Source organism: Macaca mulatta, chromosome 12 (genome assembly GCF_049350105.2).
Source record: "Macaca mulatta isolate MMU2019108-1 chromosome 12, T2T-MMU8v2.0, whole genome shotgun sequence".
Lineage (NCBI taxonomy): Eukaryota > Metazoa > Chordata > Mammalia > Primates > Cercopithecidae > Macaca > Macaca mulatta.
In genome coordinates, this window is record NC_133417.1 from 145,819,038 (window position 1) to 145,842,371 (window position 23,334).

Here is a 23,334-nt window from a genome sequence, read left to right on the forward strand (position 1 = left end):
CCATGTCAGGATAGACTGTGGTGGGGACCCCGGGAAGAGTGCTGGAGCAAACCCCACCTGGGCCGGCCAGGCCCTTATGGTGAGCATCCCTGCCCCCCAGGCCCTCGGGAGCCACTGTCCCTGAGACAGGCCCTGACGGTGGCGGCCACATCCTCCAGCTGAGCAGCTCTTCCCAAAGTCCTCAGCCAGGACCTGCTCCCGCATCCGGGCCGTCGCCTGAGAGGAGGCCTGGAAAGCGCAGCGTTCCGTGTCTCTGGGGCTGTGGTTGGTGCCCGTCATCTCTCCGCTGCGGGCTGGCTCCACTCGACCTGGCTGCCTTGGCCGTCTGGTCTACCAGCTGGAACCATGTTCCTGGGTGTGGAAAAGGCTCCCTCTGGAGCCTGCAGAGACCCCGAGGCCCTGTGCATCCTTCCGATGGGAGGTGCCAGATGCGATTGGAGGGAATGCCTGGCAGGCCTCTAACCCCCAGCCAGCCTGAACATTTCCGGTGCAGGAGGCCCCGGCCTGGCGTTGTTCGTCCCTGGTTGCCTCCTGCTCCGACTCCATCAGCATCCTGTCGTCAAGGTCGTGGATTAGTGCGGTGCTTTCAGGGCGTCCGGCCAGCTGGTCTGTCTGTCGTATATTATGGCAGAGGCCCCAGGAAAAATGGCAAATGCCTTTGTCCATTCCATACAAATTCCATAGGAATGTGAGCAGTTTCTGATCTTCCATGGCATATTCGTCCAGTTGATGGCCAACCCTGGGTACTTGGGCCTCCAGGGCCTGTTGCACTGGGCCGCCCCTCAGCCGTGTGTGCACTTGCCACGTGGCCCTCCAGGAATCCCACCCCACAGGGCCACACTGAACCAAATGGAGAGACAGCAGGGCCACCACCCTCTCTCCACATGCCATGGCTGCTCTGGGACCCGGGCAGGAGGGGACAGTCTTGGCCTTCTAGTGTCCCTCTTGGCCTTCCCACGGCCATCTCTACCCCAAAGATGCAACAAAGATGTCGGTCACTCCCCAGGTGTCAATCTGTCACAGGCTCAGAGACCAGGACGTGGCCCCGGGTGGGTCTGTAGGCCCTGTGGGCTCATGTGAGCTGGTCCAGGGCAGGACTCCATTATTAACTGCCTGTCATGTGTCCCACTGTGATGGAGCCCTGGTGACTCTTGGGGACCAGTGTCAGCTTGGCCTGTGTGCTCAGTGGCTCCCAGATGTCTGGACATTCTCTCCCCGGTGCACATAGTCCCTGGGGAAGTCCTTGTCATGCATACTTGCCGATGGGGGAGTGTCCTTCATCTTGCAGGCCTGGCCACCTCTTCAGTCAACAGATACCTGGGCCGAAAACCAACTCGGGCAGTGTGGGCCCAACTGGGGCTCTTCAGTGGAGTGACCACCCTCGGTCCTCCTGGATCCCTCTGCTGGCTCCACCTGAGCGCTGCCCTCGCTGGCGGCCCTTGCCTTGCTCTGTTGCCATCCTATAAGCCCTGCAGTCAGGCCCCTTGGCACCCTTCCACTGTGTTCATATTGTCTCCTGGCCTCTGCTGTGTAGAGGTCTGATGCCCTCCGCCCCTGGCGAGCCAAACCCTGTGATGGTGGTTCCTGCCACCAGCTTCCTGTGGCACCACTACCACTCCCGCCAGCCTCCTGCGGCACAGCTGTCACTCCCCGTTAAGAAGCATGGCACAAGTGAGCGGCGTGACCTTGGTTTTCCCAGGGAACCAGTGCTTGGCAGCTCCCACCACACACACGTCTACGCCCACCCTCCGCCAGCCACAGCGGTTGTGACGTCTCCACCCTGCCCAGCAAAAGCGGAAGTGTGGCCTGTGCTGCTGGGAATCTCCGGGTTTGCCTCCAGGGGCCTTGCCGGGGTGTCAAACCCTGTGTCTCTGGACACTGTCATTAGGTCTCAGCTTCCCCATCAGGCACCTCAGCACCCAGTCCTGCCAGTGCTCCTGCCTCCTGTCCCCAGCTGGCCGGGCCTGCAGCCCCCTTCTGTGCCCCGAACTGGCCGGGCCTGCAGCCCCCTCCCGTGCCCCAAGCTGGCTGGGCCTGCAGCCCACTCCCTGGTCACTGGATGTTGCTGACACGTCACTCGATCGGAGCCCTAGCACCCAAGGGGGCCAGGGCCTGACGGGGGAGGAGCGAGGGGTGGGCCATGTCTCTCTGCAGGCTCAGAAGCTTCCTGAGAGGCTAGAGAGTGAAACCTTCCGGCGCCACGCACGGCATCCTCCCTGTCCGGGGTCCTGGGTTCTCCAGATGGGGCCTTGGCCTTGGCTAGGTGTTGGTCAGGAGCTGGGGTGCTGCGCCCCCACCCAGCTTCTCTGAACTCTAGCCAGGCACCTCAGTGAGGCTTCAGCCACCTGTGCCTTATTTGCTTCCTCCTTGGAGCCCCCTCGTGTCTGTGCATTCATCAAACAGCAGCTGGGCCCCCCAGCACACCCCCTTCCTCAACTTTCCCACTGGACACTGGAACCAGAGTCACGACTGGACTGGACAGGACGACCACTTTGTGCCAGGTGCCAGCTATCTCCCCTGACCAGTGATGGGTCCTCATTTCCCATGGGCTGTGAGTGACCCAGTTCCAAATCCCAAATTAGTGACTCTCTTCTCCAGTGGGGGTTGGATTCTCCAGAAGCAGAGACAGACATAGAATTTGGGTGCAAGGTATTTCGGAGGGAAGGTGGAGGAGGTGAGGTTGGTGAGGGAGAAGCCTGGAGTGTCGGTAGCCAGGGTGCCCCCACCTGGCTGAAACGCCTGGCCTTTGTGCCCTGCCTGGCTTGGCCTCCCCAGGCAGGCTACCCCATGGCATCCCTGGACAAGGCCGTCCCCAAGAACGCTGCCCACAGCCCAGCCATGGGCCTTCCCTTGGGGCTCCCGCCCCGGCTCACACCTGCCAGCCAGCGGATTTACTCATTGCTGGCTGCACCCTCTCAGCAGTGGCCGTGTGCACCATAACCCTGGGAACACCTGCAGGGAGACACACCCTTGGCCTGGCAGCTTGGGGGAGACTCCTGGGGTGTCAGGAGGGAAGGGAGGCAAGCAGGGGTGGGGCACTGTGGGGCTTTTCCTGCTTTCTGGGCCAGGGGCCACAGGCCACCCAGTGACATTTCTCTCTCAGCATCTGCTGGGGTGGACTCTGCAGTGGCTGCTGCCGGCCTGGATGGGCTCCTTGCACAGCTCTGCTTATGGGGTGGAGGCCACCTAGAAACTCTCAGTCCCCTGTCAGCCTCAGAGCCGATAGCTCTGCCTGGACCATCAGCAGGCTTGTCATCGGCACCAGCATGCCTGCTCCTGGATCCCGGTGAGGCTCCCCTGCCTGTTTCACCTAGGGGCCTCTAGGGGTGCTCTGGAGCTGGGAGCCCCTGCCCAGCACTCCTGCCCTCTCCGGCCTCTCTCGGCTGTCTGCCAAGCACTCACTCGGTCTCCTATTGACCACTTGTTTTGCTGCAAGGCTGTTGGTTTACATAAAAATAGAGAAAGCTGAAGAGTTTCCTCAGCCCGTTAAGTTTTCCTGGCTCTTCTGGCGTTGCACCTGCCTGAGTTCCTTGGCGGGGCCCCTCTTTGAGTTCCTTTGGGCTCCTGTAACAAAGCACCATAGCCTGGGCAGCTCATAAACAATGGTAATGCATTGCTCTCCATTCTAGAGACTGCACGTCCAAGATCGAGGCACTGGCAGACCTGGTCCCTGGTGAGGGCCTGCTTCCTGGTCCAGAGACAGCGCCTTCTGCCTGTGTCCTGACGTGGTGGAAGGTCAAGGGAACTCCCTGGGGCCCATTTTATATGGGCCCTCATCCCGTTCGTGACACCTCTGCCTTCATGACCTCATCACCTACCAGAGGTCCCCACCTTCTCATTCCTCACTTTGGGGATGAGGACTTCAGTATGTGAATTTCGGGAACACAAACGGGTCATCCACAGAAGGGCCCGTCTCTTACACAGATGCTGAGTTCCCAGTGGCCTGCGTCCCAGCAAACAAGAACTGCCCTGAAAAGCAACCTGTCTCCCCAGTGCCAGCCCTGGCAGGGCACCCAGAACTCTCAGGAATGCTCGAAGGCAGGACCTGGCCTTTCTATGGGGTCCGGGGCTGTGGGGTCCCTGGCTGTACTGTGGACCTGCAGAGCGGGGCATGTGGGCTGAAGACCGTCTTCCCACCATGGTGGGAAGGGACAAAGGGTGGCCCTGGCAGATCCGATCCGGATGGGCAGGACTGGGTGTGTCCTGTGAGAGCACCTCCTTCCTGGCCTTTCCCGTGGACTTTGCCCCACACCACCTGCCTGGGTTCCTTGCTGTCGTCACTTCCAGCTCCCGGCACAGCAGTTGGTGACTCGTTGGCGGGAGCTGTGTCCTACCCAGTCCTGATTCCGCCATCTCTCTCACAGTCCTCCAGGCTTGGACCAGCCTGGGGGGCAGCAGAGCTTCTGGGGTGAGTGTCGAGATCCTGTGCCCTGAGAGCAGTACTCGGGGAGAGGGCTGGCTGGGACAGGGCTGGCTGGGCAGGATGCAGGATGCGGCCGGCCAGGCTGGGGCCAAGGTGTTCAGACCTGAACTCTGGTCTTATGCTTTCTTCATGGTCGTGCCTTGCTCGCTGTCCCTTGGGAGGCCTCATTTGGTTTTGCTGTTTTTTGTTTGTTTTCACCTAATTTTTGCCATACTTAAGCTAGTTTTGCTGCCTTTTGAAACGAATGGAAGAATCATTTTATTCCTGGGGATGATTTGGGGCCTTTGGATCCCAACATGAAGCCCTGGACGTGCTGCTTCACCCGGGGAAGGGTCTTTTCGGCTTTGGAGCAAGGGCTTTGGAGGACAGGATGGCCTGGGACTCTCAGCAGCTCTCGGCTCTCCGTAGCATCCTGGGGAGCTCAGACCATGGCTGCAGGGCTCTGACCATAGCCTGTAGGCCGTCTGATTAGTGCTACCTCCAAACCCTGGCCATTCCTCCCTAATCCCCAGCAGGCAGAGCCAGTGTCCACACAGACAGCACTGCCTCAGCTCTGGGCTGGGACCACAAGACTCACTTAGGGCTCCCAGGGAACATGCAGTGTCCACATAGACAGCACTGCCTCAGGTCTGTGCTGGGACCACAACACTCACTCAGGGGTCCCAGGGAACATGCACCAAGTTTAGTGGTTTCGTCAGGAGCATATGCAGTGTCCCTCACCCAGGTCAAGGCTCAGGCTGGCCCACCTTAGCTGCCTGGGACACCCAGTCCCTTTATGAATCTGCCAGGGGAGGAGCAGCCAGGCTTGGGCTGGGGGCTGGATGGGTGTGACATTGGGCACTGTGGCATTGCGTGCCTGTCTGTGTGTTGCAGCTGACATGGGCTCATCGCTTCTCCTCCACGCCGTATGAGGACATCAAAAGCGTGGACACATCACTTTCCACCATCTTTCTGCCCACTGTCCCTCCATCCTGATGCCTCCTAAGCACATGTGTGGAGTGGCAGGCACACTGCTGATAGCTGTGGATGTGGCCGTGACGTCCTTCACCCCTGCCCCCATGGCATTCATGATCCATTAGGGAGGACCGTCTGCACAAAGGTAATCCATTGACTCAGACAGGGGGTTCATAGAAAAACAGGTGAGAATGGCAGGGGGGTATTCCTTGACCAGCTGAGGGTCAGCCAAGGGCAGGAAAGGGGCTGGGCACCCTCAGGGAATGGAAAGAAGCTCTCTGTGCCTGCAGTGTGGGGAGTGGGCTTGGAGAATATGGCAATAGCTGAGGCTGGAGATGTAAGCAGGGGCCTTGAGTGTTGTTTAAGGAGCCTGAGTCTTATCTCATGGGCAATGGGGAACCACTACGCAGTTTCAAGCAGGACCTGACATACATACATTTGAAATCTTTCTCTGGCTGGTCTTGAGGATGAATTGGAAGTAGAGGACCTACTAAAAGGTTGTTGCAGACATTAAGGTGGTGTCCTGGGTTAGGTGGGAGGTGATGGACACCAAGAGAATACCCAGGAAGCAAAACCAATAGGGCATGATGCTTGATGCTTGATTGGATTGATCACATAGATCAATATTAGGAGAACTGACATATTTCAATCCATGAACATAGTATACCCATCCATTTATTTATTTTTAATTTTTTTTAATTTATATATTTTTTTGAGACAGGATCTCACTCTGTTTGTCCAGGCTGGAGTCCAATGGCAGGATTTCAGCTCACTGCAGCCTCAACCTCCTGGGCTCAGGTGATTCTCCCACCTTAGCCTCCTGAGTAGCTGGGACTACAAGCACACATCACCACACCTGGCTAATTTTTTGCATTTTTGTTTTTTAGTAGAAACATGGTTTCGCTATGTTGCCCGGGCTAGTCTCGAACTCCTGGACTCCAACAATTCACCCACCTTGGCCTCCCAGAGTGCTGGGATTATAGGCTTCAGCCACTATGCTGAACCCTCTCCATTTATTTAGATCTTCTTTAATTTCTCCCAGCAATATTTTGTAACTTTAAGCATACACGTTTTCCACTTGTGCCTAGGTACTTTGTTTTCCAATGCTTGTAAATGGTATTGTATTTTTAGTTTTATTTTCCAATTGTTTTTTGCTAGTATACAGAAATGCATTTTTTTGGTATATTAATCTTGTATCCTGTAACCTTGATAATGCATTTATTCATAGTGTTTTTCCTTCTTTTGTTCTTTTCTGGTAAATGCCTTAGGAGTTTCTTTTTCTCCCAATCCTCGCCTTCCCCCTCTTCTTTTTCTTCTGCCTTAGGATTTTCTTTTTCTTCTTTATCCTCCTCCTCCTCCTCCTCCTCCTCTTCTTTCTTCTTCTTTTTTTTTTTTTTTTTTTTTAATTGAGACAGGGGCTCACTCTGTTGCCCAGGCTGGAGTACAGTGATGCAATCTTAGCCTACTATAGCCTCAAACTCCTGGTCTCAAGTGATCTTCCCACCTCAGCTTCCCAAATAGCTAGGACTACAGGTGTGCACCATCATGCCCGGCTAATTTTTATGTGTTTTGTTGAGATTGGGTCTTGCTATGTTGCTCAGGCTGGTCTTGATCTCCTATCTTCAAGTGATCTTCTCACTTCAGCCTCCCCAAATGTTGGGATTATAGGCCTAAGCCACTGTGCCAAGCTGAATGTTCTACATGCATGATTATGTCACGTGTGACAATAGGTAGTTTTACTTCTTCGTTTTCTATCTGCATTTTTCCCCTTGCCTTATTTTCACTGGCTAGGACCTCCAATACCGTTTTTAATAGAAGCGTGAGAGTCACTTCCTTTGTTTCTGAGTATGGTGAGAAAGTTTGGTCTTTTACCATTTCCCAGCTTGAAGTTTCCTGTAGTTTATCTGTAGGTGATCTTTATCACGTTGAGGAAGTTTCCTTCTATTTCTAGTTTGCCGAGAGTTTCTATCATTCGTGGATGTTGCATTTTGTCAAATATTTTCTGCATCTATTGAGATAACTATATACATTTTATCATTTATTCTATTAATTGATGTTCTAATGCTAATATAAACCTTTCATTTCTTGCATGCTTTTTTCATGATGTATTATTTGTTTTATATATTGCTGGATTTGATTTGCTAATATTTTATTAGAGATTTTATGTCTATATTTTTGCATGATATCGGCCTGTAGTTTTCTTTTCCTGTAATATCTTTGTCCAGTTTTGGTACAGGGGTAAAACTTGACTTAGTAAATGAGCTGTCAAGTGCTTCTCCTTTTTTCTGATGTGGTTAAGATTGGTATTATTTTATTCTTAAGTGTTTGATGGAATTCATCAGTAACACCATCTGGGGGAGGTATTTTCTTTGTAGAAAGGCTTCAAATTATGCATTCAACAACTTTAATAGACATAAGCTAGTTAAATTTTACTTTTCTTGTGTAAATTTTGGCAAGTTGTAACTTTCAGTAAATGTTTCCATTTCATCGAAATGGTCAAATCTAATTTCATCAAGTTCTTAATAATATTCTTGTATTATTATTCTGATGTCTGTAGGATATGAAGGGATGTCTCGTCTTTTATTCCTGATATTAGTAATTTGTGGATATTTTTTTCTTTGATCAATCTAGCCAGAACTTTATCAGTTTTTTTTATCTTTTCAAGTAACCAATCTCCATTTTATTGATTTTCTTTGTTTTCTTTTCCCCTAGCACATGAAATTTTCACTCTTTCTTATTTCTTCTACTTACTTGGGTTTCATTTGTTGTTGGTGGTGGTGTTTTCTAGATTCTCAAAGTGGAATCTTAGATCAATGATTTTAGACCTCTCTTCTTTCCTAACATGAGCACTTAGAGCTACAGATTTTCCTCTAAGCATGACATTAACTGTATCTCACAAATATTGGTAAGTTACATTTTTATAATCATTTAGTTCAAAATATTTTCTTACGTCTCCTTGATTACTTATTTGATCCCTGAGTTATTTATCAATGTGTTGTTTAATTTTCAAATATTTGAGCATTCTTTAGGTGTCTTATACCTTGTTGCTATTGATTTCTAATTAAGCTCTGTTGTTGTTAGAGAACGTATTCTGTGTAACTTAAATCTTTTTAATTTTATGGAGGCTTAATTTATGGCCTAGCATATGGCCTATTTTGGAAAATGTTCAATGTGCACTTGAAAAGAATATATATTCTGCTGTCGTTGGGCATAGTGTTCTATAAACATCAGTTTGGATAAGATGATTGGTGTTGCTCAAGGCTGTCATATTCTTACTAATTGTTAGTTTACTTGTTCTGTGAGTTACTGAGATGAGGGTGTCATAATAACCGATCACAATCATGAATTTGTCTATTTATCCTTTCAGTTCTCTTAGTTTACTTCATTTTTTGGATTCTTTGTAATTAAGTATATATACATTTAGAATTGTTAGATATTTTTGATGAATTGACCCTTTTTTCATATGAAATATCCTTTTTTTTTTTTTTTTTTTTTTTGAAGTGGAGTCTTGCTCTGTCACCCAGGCTAGAGTGCAGTGGCACAGTCTCGGCTCACTGCAACCTCCGCCTCTTGGGTTCAAGTGATTCTCCTGCCTCAGCCTCCTGAGTAGCTGGGATTACAGGTGCCCACCACTGCGCCCGGCTAATTTTTGTATTTTTAGTAGAGACAGGGTTTCATCATCTTGGCCAGGCTGGTCTCAAGCTCCTGACCTCATGATCTGCCCACCTCACCCTCCCAAAGTGCTGGAATTACAGGCATGAGCCACCGCGCCCAGCCATGAAATGTCCCTTTTTGTATTTTGGAATATTGCCTGTACTAAAGTCTACTTTGATGTTAATATTTCTATTCCTGCTTTCTTATAATTAATGCTTGCGTTTTATAAATTTTTCCATTCTTTTACATTGTTTTCATTCTTTTACTTTTAACTTTTCTTTATATTTAAAGTATATATTATATCAGGCAGACAGCGTGTTGTCACTTCTTGCTTTTTTTTCCCCCCCTAAGACGCAGAGTCTTCTGTCGCTCAGCCTGGAATACAGTGGTACCATCAGGGCTCACTGCAGCCTCAAACTCCTGGATTCAAGCGATCCTCCTATCTCAGCCTCCCAAGTAGCTAGGACTACAGGCATGTGGCAGCACACGTGGCTAAGTTTTTAACATTTTTTTTTTTGTTTTTGAGACAGAGTCTTGCTCTGTCACCCAGGCTGGAGTGCAGTGGCATGATCTCTGCTCACTGCAACCTCCGCCTCCCTGGTTCAAGTGATTCTCCTGCCTCAGCCTCCCAAGTAGCTGGGACTACAGGCAGTAGCTGGGATTATAGGCGTGTGCCACAACAACTGGTTAATTTTTGTATTTTTAGTAGAGGCAGGGTTTCACCATGTTGGCCAGGCTGGTCTCAAACTCCTGACCTCAAGTGATCCACACACCTCGGCCTCCCAAAGCGCTGAGATTACAGGCTGAGCCATTGCACCCAGCCTAGTTTTTAACTTTTTTTCTTTGAGACGGAGTCTTGCTCTGTCACCCAGGCTGGAGTGCAGTGGCGCGATCTCGGCTCACTGCAAGCTCTGCCTCCTGGGTTCACGCCATTCTCCTGCCTCAGCCTCCCGAGTAGCTGGGACTGCAGGCACCTGCCACCACACTCGGCTAATTTAATTTTTTGTGTTTTTAGTAGAGACGGAGTTTCGCTGTGTTAGCCAGGATAGTCTTGATCTCCTCACCTCGTGATCCGCCTGCCTCGGCCTCCCAAAGTGCTGGGATTACAGGCGTGAGCCACCCCGCCCGGCCGTTTTTAACTTTTTGTAGAGATGAAGTCTCACTATGTTGCCCAGGCTGGTTTCATACTCCTGGCCTCAAGCAATCCTCCTGCCTTATCCTCCCAAAGCACCGGGATTACAGGTGTGAGTTACCATGCCCAGCCACTTCTTGCTTTTTAAAATCCAGTTTGATAAACTTGGTCTTTTTTTTTTTTTTTTTTTTTTTTTTTAATCTTTATGAGATGGAGTCTTGCTCTGTTGCCCAGGCTGGAGTGCAGTGGCATGATCTTGGCTCACTGCAGCCTCCGCCTCCCGGACTCAAACCATTCTCCTGCCTCAGCCTTCTGAGGAGCTGAGACTACAGGCGCCCGCCGCCATGCCCGGCTAATTTTTTTATTTTTATTTTTTATTTTTAGTAGAGACAGGGTTTCACTGTATTAGCCAGGATGGTCTCGATCTCCTGACCTCATGATCTACCCATCTTGGCCACCCAAAGTGCTGGGGTTACAGGCATGAGCCACCGTGCTCGGTCTTTTTTTTTTTTTTTTTTTTGAGATGGAGTCTCACTGTGTCACCCAGGCTAGTGTGCAGTGGCATGATCTCTGCTCACTGCAACCTCCACTTCCCAGGTTCAAGTGATTCTCATGCCTCAGCCTCCTGAGTAGCTGGGATTACAGGTGTGTGCCACCACGCCCAGCTGTTTTCTTGTTTGTTTGTTTGTTTTTGTATTTTCAGTAGAGACGAGGATTTCCGTGTGTTGGTTAGGCTGGTCTCTAACTCCTGACCTCAAATGATCCACCAACCTCAGCCTCACAAAGTTCTGGGATTACAGTCATGAGACACCGTGCCTGGCCAATAATCTTTGTCTTTTAACTGGATTGTTTATCTCAGTCACATTTAATGTAATGGTTGATATGGTTGGGTTTGAACCTACCATCTGCTATTTGTTTCCTATTCATCTCCTCTGTTCTTTGTACCCATTTTCCCTCCTCTTTTTCTGCCTTCTTTTAGATTAGTTAACTATTTTGTATTTCACTTCTCTCTTCTGTTGACTATTATACTTCCTTGTTTTATCATTTCGTTAGTTGCAATAGGGTTTATGATATGCATATTTAACTTATTCATGATTGATTGGATGTAGGAGGGATGAGGGGGAGAAAGATTCCAAAATGACACTGACACATCTGGCCTGGGTAACAAGAGGAACCGCTCTCTGAGATGGAGAACTTTGAAGGAAGATTAGTTTGGGGAGTGATGAAAGGGCTGGATGATGTGGTCAGTTTTGGACTAGTTGCGTTTAAAGTGCTTCTGAGGCATCCAAGAGGAGATACCTGGTAGGCATTGCCTTACAAGGTCCTGAGCTCAGGGCAGTGGCCAGGGCTAGAGCTGGCTCTAGGGATAAAGGGCAGAAGGGTGATTATTGAATGAATGGGAACACAGTAGTCTGTGGTTGCAGAATGTGTGATGGGACAAGAAGAGTCCAGGACCAAACCCTGAGGAGCCCCAACATTTTAAGGACCCAAATGCAGGACAGTAGAGATGAAAGTAGAGGCCAGAGAAGGAATAAAACAAGGAAGTGTGTGTCATGGAGGCCACACGAGGAAGTGGCTTTGTGGTTACTTCTGGGGCATTGACATAAGGATGATTCAGGGCAGGGTGCAAGGGGGCCTCAAAGATCATCTTAAGTTCTGTTCCTTCACCTTCATGGTGGGTGAATTAGTGTTCTTTTAGATCTACTCAACATCTTATTAAAACAATTTTTAAAAAGGACTAGGGACTGGGAGGCCGAGGTGGGCAGATCTTGAGGTCAGGAGATCAAGACCATCCTGGATAACACTGTGAAACCCTGTCTCTACTAAAAGTACAAAAAATTAGCCGGGTTTGGTGGCAGGCACCTGTAGTCCCAGCTACTCGGGAGGCCGAGGCAGGAGACTGGTGTGAACCCGGAAGGTGGAGCTTGAAGTGAGCGGAGATTGCGCCACTGCACTGCAACCTGGGTGACAGAGCGAAACTCGTCTCAAAAAAAGAAGAAAAAAAGACTAGGGACTCATTGACTTGGCCAAAAGCTGCTGGTGGATGCATGGAGGTGCTGCCTGTCAGCTGTACTCTGGGCTCTAGGGACATGGGAGTCCAAAGGGCTCTCACCTCCTCAGTGAGAGGTTCTGGTGGGCTGACCATGGTGGGATCCAAATTTTAGCAGGTGGACCTTGAGGGGTTGTGAGGAAATGGACTCTGTGAGTGGAAACTTCTCTTTCAGAGGAATTTGCAAGACTGGTCTGAGCCAGCACACGGTTCTTCAACAGGGCTTGGCAGCCAGCGGGGCCTCAGGAGGAGGCAAGCAGCTGATCAAATCCAGCCTTCTCCAGAGGAAGAAGGGGAAGGGCGGATCTGGGGAGGTCAGAGTGTGGGTGAGACCCATGGCCATGGGTGGGCTCCACATCCCAGCGTGCAAGGCCTCCTGGTGATGGTTCTCCAGAGTCCTGCTGTGGGAGCTGCGCTCAAAGAGACACTATCCCCAACCTCCCAGGGGCACGGACATAACCCAGCCTCAGCTGCAGACAGCAGAGGCTCTGCACAACCACAGAAGCTGAGCAATCAGCCTCATCCGTGGCAATTCCTGGAACTCCAACCTCAACTGTAACATGAGCTGTGCAGACCTTCAGTAACCCCAGATGAGGATGGGGCAGAGCCTGATAGCTCAGGGCCCAGCTGGGATGCTCAGTAAACAAGAACTCTAGAGGATACGCCGAACAGGAGAAGGTGAAGTGCGGGGACAGAAGGCACAGCAGGCCACCCAGAAGGAGGAGGAGTGGGGACAAGAGACACTGACCAGGCCTTCAAGATGGGGGATGAGCGGAGAGGACATCAGGACACGGGAACACCTACCTGGCACTGTGAGGGTGAAGAGGGGAGTGTCGGAGGGTGTGCATTTGAGTGCAGGTGTGTAAAAGAGGCCCTGGACAAGGAGTGAAGAATCTCATGAGGTGGTTAAAGGACGGACCACCAAGTAAACCATAACGAGCCATAATAATCTGTAAATAATGTGGACCCCAACCCTAATGCTAACCATAACCTAAACCTCATGTGGACCCGAACCTTAACACAAACCCAAACCCTAACCGAAACTCTAACCCTAACCCTAACTCAACCCAACTCTAACCTGAACCCGAATACAAACCCTAACCAAAACCCTAACCCTGACTCAAACCAACCTTAACCCTAACCCAAACCCTAACCCTAACCGTAACACTAACTCCAACTCCAACCCTAACACTATCCCGAACCCTAAACCTAATTAACAATGCCTCATGTGGGCCCTAACCCTAATCCTAACCATGAATTTATGGACCCAAACCCTAAACCTAACTCCAACCCTAACCCTAAGCCTAACCGTAACTCTAACCCTAACCAAAACCCTAACACTAACCCTAACTCCAACTCCAACCCTAACCCTAACTGTAAGCCTCATGTTGACCATCACCTGTCTCAAACCCTAACCTGAACTCTAAGCCTAACCCTAAGCCTTGTGTTGACCACAGCCTGGCTCTAACCCTAACCCTGACTCTAGTCCTCACCCTAATTCTACCTCTAGCCCTAATCCTAACCCTAACTCAAATCCTAACCCTAATCCAAATGCACCCTCTGATCCAAACAACTCTTCAGCCAATGCCAGATCTCATCTTAACTCTCACCCTCACCATCACCATTCCAGTTCTCCTCCCTTCAGACTTCCCAGGGACTTGAGCCAACCCCTGGCCCCCAGGCCTTGGTTTCCCCGCCTGTGCAGCATGGGTTTGGGGCTGAGGGTACAAAGACTGGCGTGCACATGAGCCGATGGAACAAGCCTGCCCCTGGTCCTGAGGAGGCCTCTGCTCTCCCAGTTCTCCCCTTGCCCATGTGGAAGGGGGCTCATAACCCAGTGTGGGCACTTCCTGGCCAGTGTCCATCTCTGTGTGAGTTCCTGTAGGGAGGGACCAGGTGGGCGCGGTTGACATGGCACCGCCATGCCCCTGGCTTGGGCTTATGTGGGCTGACAGTCCTATCCCTCCATTCAGAGGCCCCTCCAGCGATGTAGCTTATCAGAATGTGTGTATGTGTGTGTGTATGTGCACATGTGCATGTGTGTATGTTGTATGTGTATATATGTGTGCATATATATGCATATGTGTGTATGTGTATGTCTATGTATGTATGTGTATGTAGTATCTCTATGTGTATGTGTATAGACGTATATGTATGTGTGTATATATATGTGTGCATATATATGCATGTGTGTGTGTGCGTGTATGTATGTGTATGTAGTATCTGTATATGTGTATGTGTATAGATGTCTATGTATATATGTATACATGTGTGCATATATGTATGTGTGCTTGTGTGTATGTTTATGTGTGTATTTGTATGTGTATCCATGTGTGTTTATATGCATGTGTGCATGTGTGTATGCAGTGCTTGTGTGATGTGCCTGTTTCTGTGTGTGTGCATGTGTATTGTATATGTGCATGTGTGTATGTTTACATGTGTGTGTATATGTATATGCATGTGCTGGTGTGTGTGTGTGTATACATACACGTGGACAGGCAAAGGAGAAGCTGTGTTGCAGCACCACACCAGGCCCTGCGAGCCCAAGTGCAGTCTCCCCAGGGCTCACGAGGCCCCAGCACGCTGCCTTCCTGCTCAGATGGTGCCCAAGAGCCCCTTGCCGAGTCCTCTCTAAGGCTCACGTAGGCCCATGAGTCCCTTCTCTGTCTGTTTCCTCTGCCCGTGGTGCTTAGGGATCATTCATGTCAGGGCCAGTGAGGAAGCCCGGTCTTCACCTCGCTGCCGTGGAGTTAAAGGAGAGGAGGCCACAGCACACTCCCACACTTTCTACGGACTAGCAGCGGGGTGTTTGGTCATCTTTGGTTTTGACCTTTTATTTAGGAAATGTTCAAACAGACTGAAGTAAGCAGAAGTATAATAACCCCTTGTGCCCATCATCCCACCTGTGGCAAGAGCCAAGTCACAACTGATGTTGCTTCACCACACTCCATCTGTGGGCTCAAAATGGTTTCAGATAAGTGCCTGACATCATATCCTTCTGTCTACAAAAAATGTCATGTGAGTAAAAGATAAGGACTTTTTAAAAACACATGACCACAATAACCATTATCACATCTAGCCAAAAAATGAACCCTTCCTTAATTGCAACAAACAGGAGTTAACTTTTACATTTTCCCTACTTCTTCTACAGATTTTTAGAGAACAGTAAGGTAGACTCCATTCGACGGAGGCTACCACAGTGGAGGTTTGCAGCAGGGAAGGGAGATGAGGCTCAATTCCCACCTTATACATTTTTAAAAATAGCTTATTTGGTTGAATTAGATCTGAGGAGTCTGGCTCCAGGCCAGAATCCCCCGTGTGATCATTCAGGCCCAACCGCAGACGTTGCCAGCCGGCCCCACAGGAGAAGCAGCCCTCCTGCTGCAGACAGCACTTTCCGCTCTCAGCCTCCTCCATGGTTCCCCAGGCCAGATCCTTTGGTTTGAGCTTCTGTTTCGCCTCCTTGGCAGTGAGATCATCTCCCCATCTGCCTGATGTCATCCAGGGGGCAAAAAACGGAGGGGCCGGCACCATTTTCCTTCTGTTTGCCTCTTGCCTGCATTATTGCAATCGTGAATACAGGCCTGAGGGTGACCTTCTGTTGGGCTCGTAGTCCCAATCTCGACAGCAGTGGCTCCACAGGATGCACACGAGGTCCACGTAGTCGCCTGGCCGACATACCTGTTGGACTCTTAGTTGGCAGCTTCCTCCTCCATCTCTCCATTCCCCTCCTGGGTCCCTTGCCCTGTGCAGCTTCCTGCAGACTGGACTTTGCAGCCTGCATGGCTGGAGTTCACATGCCTGCCAATCTCCTGTCGGCCGCTAGTCAGCTCCAGATACTTCACCAGATTCAGGTGAGAGTTTTGGTTTTTTGGCAAGCCCACTTCATCAGCGGGGCATGCATTTCTACCAGGGGGCTCATGATGTCTGGTGGTCTCTTTTTGTGAGGCCGGCAGCCACTGATGATCATGAATGTGGCAGGAAGCTGCCAAGAGACCCCCAGTGGGTGATTCCTGCCTCCCGATGTCATGCAATTCCCTCCTGTAAGGGTGGTTGGACTTACTCACTTATAACAAACAATACAGTAAAAAAAAAAAAAAAAAAAAAATGATGCAATGTCTTTTCCGTGATTAGGTTGAAATAGACCATGGCATCTGTCTTGGATGCATACTGTCTCTCGCTGGCTCTGGGGGAAGCCAGATGCCATGCTGTGTGCTGCCCTGTGAAGTGGCATGGCCAGTAAGGAACTGAGGGCAGGAACCAGGGGAGACTTGGGGTCCCCAGGCCAGCTGCCCACTGGGAATGAAACTCCACCAGCAGCCACCTGGGGAAGCTGGAAGTGAATCTCCTCTTCACTGAGCCTTCTGATGAGACTGCAGCCCCAGCTGACACCTGGATTGCAGACTCATGAAAGACCCTGAGTAGAGGACCCAGTTTGGCAGAGCCCGAATTCCTGACCTATGGGAACTGGGAGATAAAACTCTGTGGTTTTAATCTTCTCATTTTAGAGGTAATTTTTTGTGTAGCAATAGGTAACTGACAATGCACAACTAAAATAATAGATAATTAGCCCTAATGCTAGTTTCATTCATCCATCAGGGTTTGCAAAGTGGTGATATTCTACTTCTGTCTTCCTTCATTATTTATTAGCAGAAATGTATCTGTAAAAAGAAGTGTTCCTTCATTAACTCTTTGGTCATGTTGAGGTACAGTTTGCATAGGAAAGGCAGGGTAAATGCTTGATTCTTTCCCTTCTTTCCTCGTTTAGAAAATAATGAACTGTTTTCCTGGCATCTTTCAAGAATGACTAATGAGTTTTTAAAGTATAATTATGAATTCATGAGTTTAACATTTTTTGATGTTCCCTTTTGTTAAAATTTTTATCCTTATTGATATTCAGATCTTCCTGTCTTTGTCCAGTGCTAGCCTATTTCATTAACTCTTGAGCCCCTTTGGCACTGCCCTAATAACCTTTGACAGCTATTTTGTTCTCTGGCATATCCAGGATTATCTTAGACATTTCCTAACCCAGATTCGACAGCACACACTTCTCTCCAAGAGCCCCTCTTCCCCTTCAAGAAAAATGGTACTTAGAGACTGCAATCTGGGTGTTAGGTGTGCTTGTGGTTCCTGGATTTGTCCTTATTTTTAGGCCTTGTCAGTGGACAGAACTAAGGCTTTTTTTTTTTCTTTTTTTTTTTTGAAAGACACATTATGAGTACAAACTGACACTTTCTATTTAAATTAAGATTTACATAGTTTTTACTTAATCTTATTGATAATACATGTGCATCTCCTTTCTCCCACGCCAAAAATCTCAAACAATACCCAACCTAGTTATTCATTTGTTTTATCCTGTAACACAATATTCTCAAGATGACTTTACCAACACTACCATCAACAGTATAACCACTGAAAATAGTTTAAAATTCTTTTTAGATACTTTTAAAGTCCTTGGGTTATGTCAATGTACAGACAAAACAGTGTTTTCAAATTATTTGGAAAATGATTATTTAAAATAATGAAAACTTCTTTTGCCATTCTTTTTTGTTGTCAGGCTATATGGATATACATCCAAATGGCTGGATTTTAAAGTCGCTTGGAAGAGTTTGGTAGGGTCATATTGTCAACCCATAATGCAAGTCAGTCAGTTTCATTTTGCTTTCAATTTTCAGAATTCCTTTTACAAATTAATTTAATTAAGTAATTACACAAACATTTGACATGATTCTAAATCCAAATCTAGAAACCAAGATATGGTCACGAAAGTCCACCCCTATCCCATCACCCCATTTCCACCTGTTTCCTACAGGTAACAGTTTAATTTAAAGCGAATTTTGTGGCTTATATTTCCATTTGTAAAACATACAAGCTGATGGTTGTATCTAAAAACACATAAATTGTCTATATGTACATAAGCATGCTTTTTTTCATTTACAAATATATCCTGGAGATGACCATATGATAGTGTGTAGAAATATTTCTCCCTCCTCTTTACAACTGCCCAATGTTCTGTGATGTGAACATGCTTCATTCAACCCGGGCCCTCTGGAGAGAGGCTGAGTGGTTCCCGGGCTGTCCCCACTCCACACTGCGACAGTGAATAGCTGCCGAAGTACATGCTTCATCGTCCTTGCATCTCTCTTGTGAATACATTCCCAGAAGTGGGATTATTGGGTCAAAGGGCAAATGCATCTCTAGTTTGGCTAAGGGTGTTGCCAAATCCACCTGCATGGGGGTTTGTATTACCTTAGAGATCAGTGATCAGTGGGTGATATCCGAGGATGTCTTTCTGTTGTGGTCAGACTCTTGTATTTTGACCTGTCTAATGGAGGAGAAATGGTGTTGCAGTGAACTTTTAATTTGTGTTTCTCTTTTTATGATAGTTTTGAGCTTAATTTATGTTTCTCTTTTTGTGATCATTTTGAGCATCTTTTCGTATCTTTAAGGAGCTGTTTACATCTCTGTGAATGTCTACTCCCATCTCTATTGGCAGGTGTCTTGCCCGGCCCTGGAGGAAGTGTCTCTGAAGGCTGGTGGTCCCAGGACAGGGCCAAGGGACGGGCGTGAGAACTCTCCACACAGTGCTTCTTGGGGGGTTAAGGACCCTCTGCCTCAGTGGCTCCTGGGCGTGATTAAACTTGCCATTTCCTGGGCCCGTCCTAGACAGGCTGCTGCAAGTCAGCCAGGCCGGGATCCTGCCGCCCCGGGGAGGACGTGGGGAAAATCCCTCCTGGAGGGACTGTCCCTTCCCTGTCCAGCTACTGGGTGTTTATGGTTCATTGTAGGGCAGGGATGACAGCACACGACACACACTCCACTCTCAAGAGTTACTACTCCCTCCCCACCAGACTCCCCGACCGGAGGTCTCCCCAGAGTGGAGGACCTTCTAGCGGCTGGCAGGCAGCCTCCGGCAAGCAGCGGGGAGCCTCCGTCAGGAAGTGGCACTTAGGAGCGGGGCTCTTAGGAGGGGGGCTCTTGGACAGGAGGGTGAGTGAGTTGGGAGGGCCCCAAGCAGGGGCCGGATGGCTCTCTCTGCTGAGAAGGGAGGGCCCTAGGGATGGAGACAGGCAGCTGGCAGTTGAAGGGCCAAGGAGCAGGCGGCCTCCCAGTCACAGAGCCTTGTGCAGAGGAAGGGGGGAGTCTGGGAGGGTGGCCCTACTGTCCAGAGCCAAGAAAGGGGGATGCTGCTGAAATAGCAGAAACCTGGCTGGGGCAGCACCCAAGGCCCATCCCGTGGCCAAGTGGGGACCCCAGCAGGGCATCTGGCAGCAGTGGGTCCCCAGGAGCAGGCAGTGGGAGCCATCAGGGTGAGTGAGCTGGCGGGGTGGCCCGGGGGCTGTGGTCACCTGCCCTCAGCCTGAGGAGCCTCTTCTGGCCTTTGGTGGCCAGGGCTGGGATCTCCCTGGGCAGTGCCCCCCTGCTGGTGGCCAGATGCCTTGATGCCCTCCAGGCTGGGTGAAGGTGGGGCAGGAGTTCCAAGGCGGGGAGGTGGCCCTGAGTGCCCAGGGCAGAGCCAGGCCTCCTGCTGCAGGTGGGCAGAGCTGGAGGCTCCACTGTGAAGGTGCCTGGTGAAGGGAGGAGTGGGCACAGGGGAGGCAGGGAAGAGCCCTGGGTGCAATTTGCAGCCCCTCAGACCCTCTCAGGACCCCTCCCACCCCCATGGTGGTCCCCTCAGGACCCCTCAGGATCCCTTCCAGACCACTGGAGTGCCATGTCCCCTGCCCATCCTGCGGTGGTGCCCAGCTCCTGCCAAGGGCCCCGTGCTTGGGCTGTGGGGACCCCCTGAGCACCCAGCTTGGCTGGAGCCTGTGTGGGGTCCAGAGAGGCCCAGCAGAGGCACTTCTGGAGGGGGAGCCATGCTTGGGCGGGTCCCAGAGGGCCTTCAGCAGCCACAGGGCCCCCAGGGCAGGGAGCAGGCCAGGGCGGCACCTTCCTCTGGTGGCTGCACTGGGGGACGCATCCTTCTCAGTCCCTCTGAAGGGAGCATGAGCCTGGCATGGGAAGCCCCTTAAGGTGTCGGAAGCCCCCTGCCCACCCCACTCCTCCCTGGCCAGCATCCCTGCTGCTCCTCAGCCACCGAACGCAGCCTGAGCGCCTGGGAAAGCAGCGTGGGTCTCAGGGACGTCAAAGCGACTTTTGTGTAGGGGCCGCTGGAAAGTGCCCGACATGGGGTAGGAGGCCTTCAAGTAAGAGATGTGGCCCCGGCCAGGCGCGGTGGCTCATGCCTGCAATCCCGCCACTTTGGGAGGCCAAGGTGGGCAGATCACGAGAAGAGGAGATCGAGACCATTCTGGCCAACATGGTGAAACCCTGTCTCTACTAAAAATACAAATTAACTGGGCTTGGTGGCACATGCCTGTAATCCCAGCTACTCGCTCTGTCTTTTTTTGAGACTGAGCGAGACTCTGTCTCTCTCCGAAGAGTGGAGGGAGGTGGGGGCCAAAGAGCTGTGGGGCAGAAGGGGTCTCCTGCTGGCCTGGTTTGCACCCTTCCTCTCGGTGCCCTGGGGCTCCTTCCAGGTGGCGGCTCCAGCCAGCAAATGCTGGCTGCTGCCCACCCAGTCAGCATAGGGAGGAGGCCTCGGCTTTCCCTGCCACCCGAACCCAAACCATTCCCTGTGGCCCAGTCCCCACTGGCTGCCCTGGCTTTGGGGCAAGTGGTGCCGGGGGCTAATTCTTGTGGGAAGATGAGTCTGGGGTCACGTAGGACACACCCGCTGGGCATGGGCAGGGCAGGCTGGGATGGGGCCATCACAGGAGGCTGGGCACAGGGCAGATCTTGGGTGGAGGGGACCTCAGGCCGCAGGTGCCGGTCTTGTGCAGCCACCCCCAGGACCCCTGCAGGCCACCTCCTCTGCCCCGCAGCTGACGGGCTTTGCCCTCCCTGCCCTTCCATGGCCACACACTCAGTTCTCTATACACTTTTATTATGGAAAACATCAAATACACACAAAAGCAGGACATCTAGGACAGAGACCCTGTGTCCTGGTCCCCAGCCCCTCACGGTGACACCCCCAGGCTTCAGGCAAGATCAGTGGGGGAGGGGAGTTTCCCAGCAGGACATCCACTTCCAGACCTGGTTCTGTGAAGAGGGGAACAGAAAGTGCTGAGGGTGACAGAGAAACCTCGAGAAGCGGGAGGTGGACTCACATCCTGTCTCGGGGTCCACAGCCGAGCCCCCACACAGAAGACCCCGCTGGTCTGCCTCAGCTGCCAGATGGATAAGTGAGGCACTGGCCTCGGGGGCACAGTGCTGGAAGGGACACCAGAAAAACGATCATAAAGATAAAACAGTAATGTGTTGTTTTATTTCTTATTTATTTATTTATTTTTGAGATGGAGTCTCCCTCTGTCGCCCAGGCTGAAGTGCAGTGGCGTGATCTCGGCTCACCACAACCTCCGCCTCCCAGGTTCAAGCGATTCTCTTTCCTCAGCTTCCTGAGTAGCTGGGACTATAGGCACGTGCCAGCACGCCCAGCTGATTTTTGTATTTTTAGTAGAGACGAGGTTTCACCATGTTGGCCAGGCTGGTCTTGAACTCCTGACCTCATGATCCGCCTGCCTTGGCCTCCCAAAGTGCTGGGAATACAGGCATGAGCCACGGTGCCCGGCCCAAAGTGTTGTTTTAATAAACAAAAACTATGCAAAGGACCCATGAGGATCCAAGCGACGCATTTAGGAGACAGCTTCACGGGAAAAGGGTCTCGATTCAGACCTCAAGGCAGGGTTCTTGGGTCTCAGGAAGGAAGGAAGTCAAGGTGAGTCAGAATCTGGTGAGAAGAGAAGGTTTATTGAAGGTTGCTCCATTACAGAGCAGGGCGTCCTCAGAAAGCAAGAGGGGGAACAACCCAGCTTTAAGTTTTTCTCATACAGGGGTCTCGTCTATGTAAAGACTAAGCTAAACTGTGCCTAACATGTATTATTCTATTGATTTAAAGAAAACCGTCCGTCATGGGGTCTTCCTCCGTTGCCCAGGCTGGAGTGCAGTACCACAATCTCAGTTCATTGCAACCTCTGCCACCCAGGCTCAGGTGCTCCTCCCGCCTTAGCCTCCCGAGCAGCTGGGAATACAGGCATGCACCCCCATGCCTGGTTAATATTTTTCACTTTTTTAGAGACGGGATCTTGCTATGTTGCCCAGGCTGGTCTCAAACTTCTGGGCTTAAGCCATCCTCCTACCTTGGCCTCCCAAAGTGCTGGGATTACAGGCCTGAGCCACCGTGTCCGGCCAAGGATAGTTATCTGGAAAGCATGTGTTGTTCTGTATACCAGGGCACTTGGACACTTTGCTGTCATAGAAGTGTGTCCGCGCAGGCGTCACTGGCTGCTGCTTTAGCTGTAAACAGCGTATGACCGTGGGCTGTGGCTGGCAGGTATGTGCCTCGTTGGTCTCAAGGTGGAGCTGAACGTAAACAGCTTTTCTCTGGCTCTCCCAGGCTCCTGCTTCCTTGACATCCCCTCACACACTTCCCTTCAAAGCAGGGCTGTCCAATCTTTTGGCTTCCCTGGGCCATGTTGGAAGAAGAATTGCCTTGGGCCAAACGTAAAATACACTAACACTCACGGTAGCCGATGAGCAAAAAAAGGTCCGTGCGTAAATCTCATAATGTTTTAAGACAGTTTACAAATTTGTGTTGGGCCACATTCAAAGCCCGCAGCCTGAGGGCTGGACCAGCTTGCTGCAGAGGCTCCTTTAGATAGGGCTGCAGGGGTGGCGTCCGGCAGCTGTAGCTGGGGAAGGAGAAGGAAGGGCAGGAAGGAGTCCTGTTCAGAGCTCCTCCTGTCACACATACAGCCCAGCAGGGTGAAGTGGGAGGGGCTGGTGCTGCTGCAGGGGGCTAACCTTGGGGGTGAGGGAGCTGCCCAGAAGCAGAGGTGGGGGATGGAGGACCCTGGGCGGTGCCCCTGTGCCCACAGCAGGACCCTGGCTGCCAGTTCTCCTCCACAGAGGCCTGGGTGGTCTGAGGTTGCCCAGCCGGGAGAGAACAGGCCTGGTCTGGAATGGAAACCTGCCTTCTGGCCTGTCGAACCTGGGGACTCCAGGGGTCCTTGAAGAAGGGCCTGGGCGGCAGCAGAGGACCCCAGGCAACTGTGCCTGAGCCGGGCACTGACGATGACT

The 23,334-nt window shown here is 50.8% G+C and overlaps 1 protein-coding gene across 5 annotated transcripts in view; it reads left to right on the forward strand.

The window, feature by feature from the left end:
• The first annotated feature begins 3,634 nt into the window (after positions 1 to 3,634).
• Positions 3,635 to 23,334, forward strand: part of GPR35 (G protein-coupled receptor 35) — a 29,686-nt gene continuing 9,986 nt past the window's right edge. For 3 of the 5 annotated variants that reach the window (XM_077956251.1, XM_077956252.1, XM_077956250.1), the window contains exons 1-2: positions 3,635 to 4,408; positions 5,297 to 5,522. Coding sequence is in view for 2 of the 5 variants with exons in the window: in XM_077956248.1 (XP_077812374.1) it covers positions 21,870 to 21,973 (104 nt within the window). In the remaining 3 variants the exon portion in view is untranslated. Of the gene's footprint in view, positions 4,409 to 5,296; positions 5,523 to 12,388; positions 13,072 to 21,575; positions 21,974 to 23,334 lie in introns of those variants that run through there. The other 2 variants (XM_077956249.1, XM_077956248.1) reach the window with 2 other exon arrangements.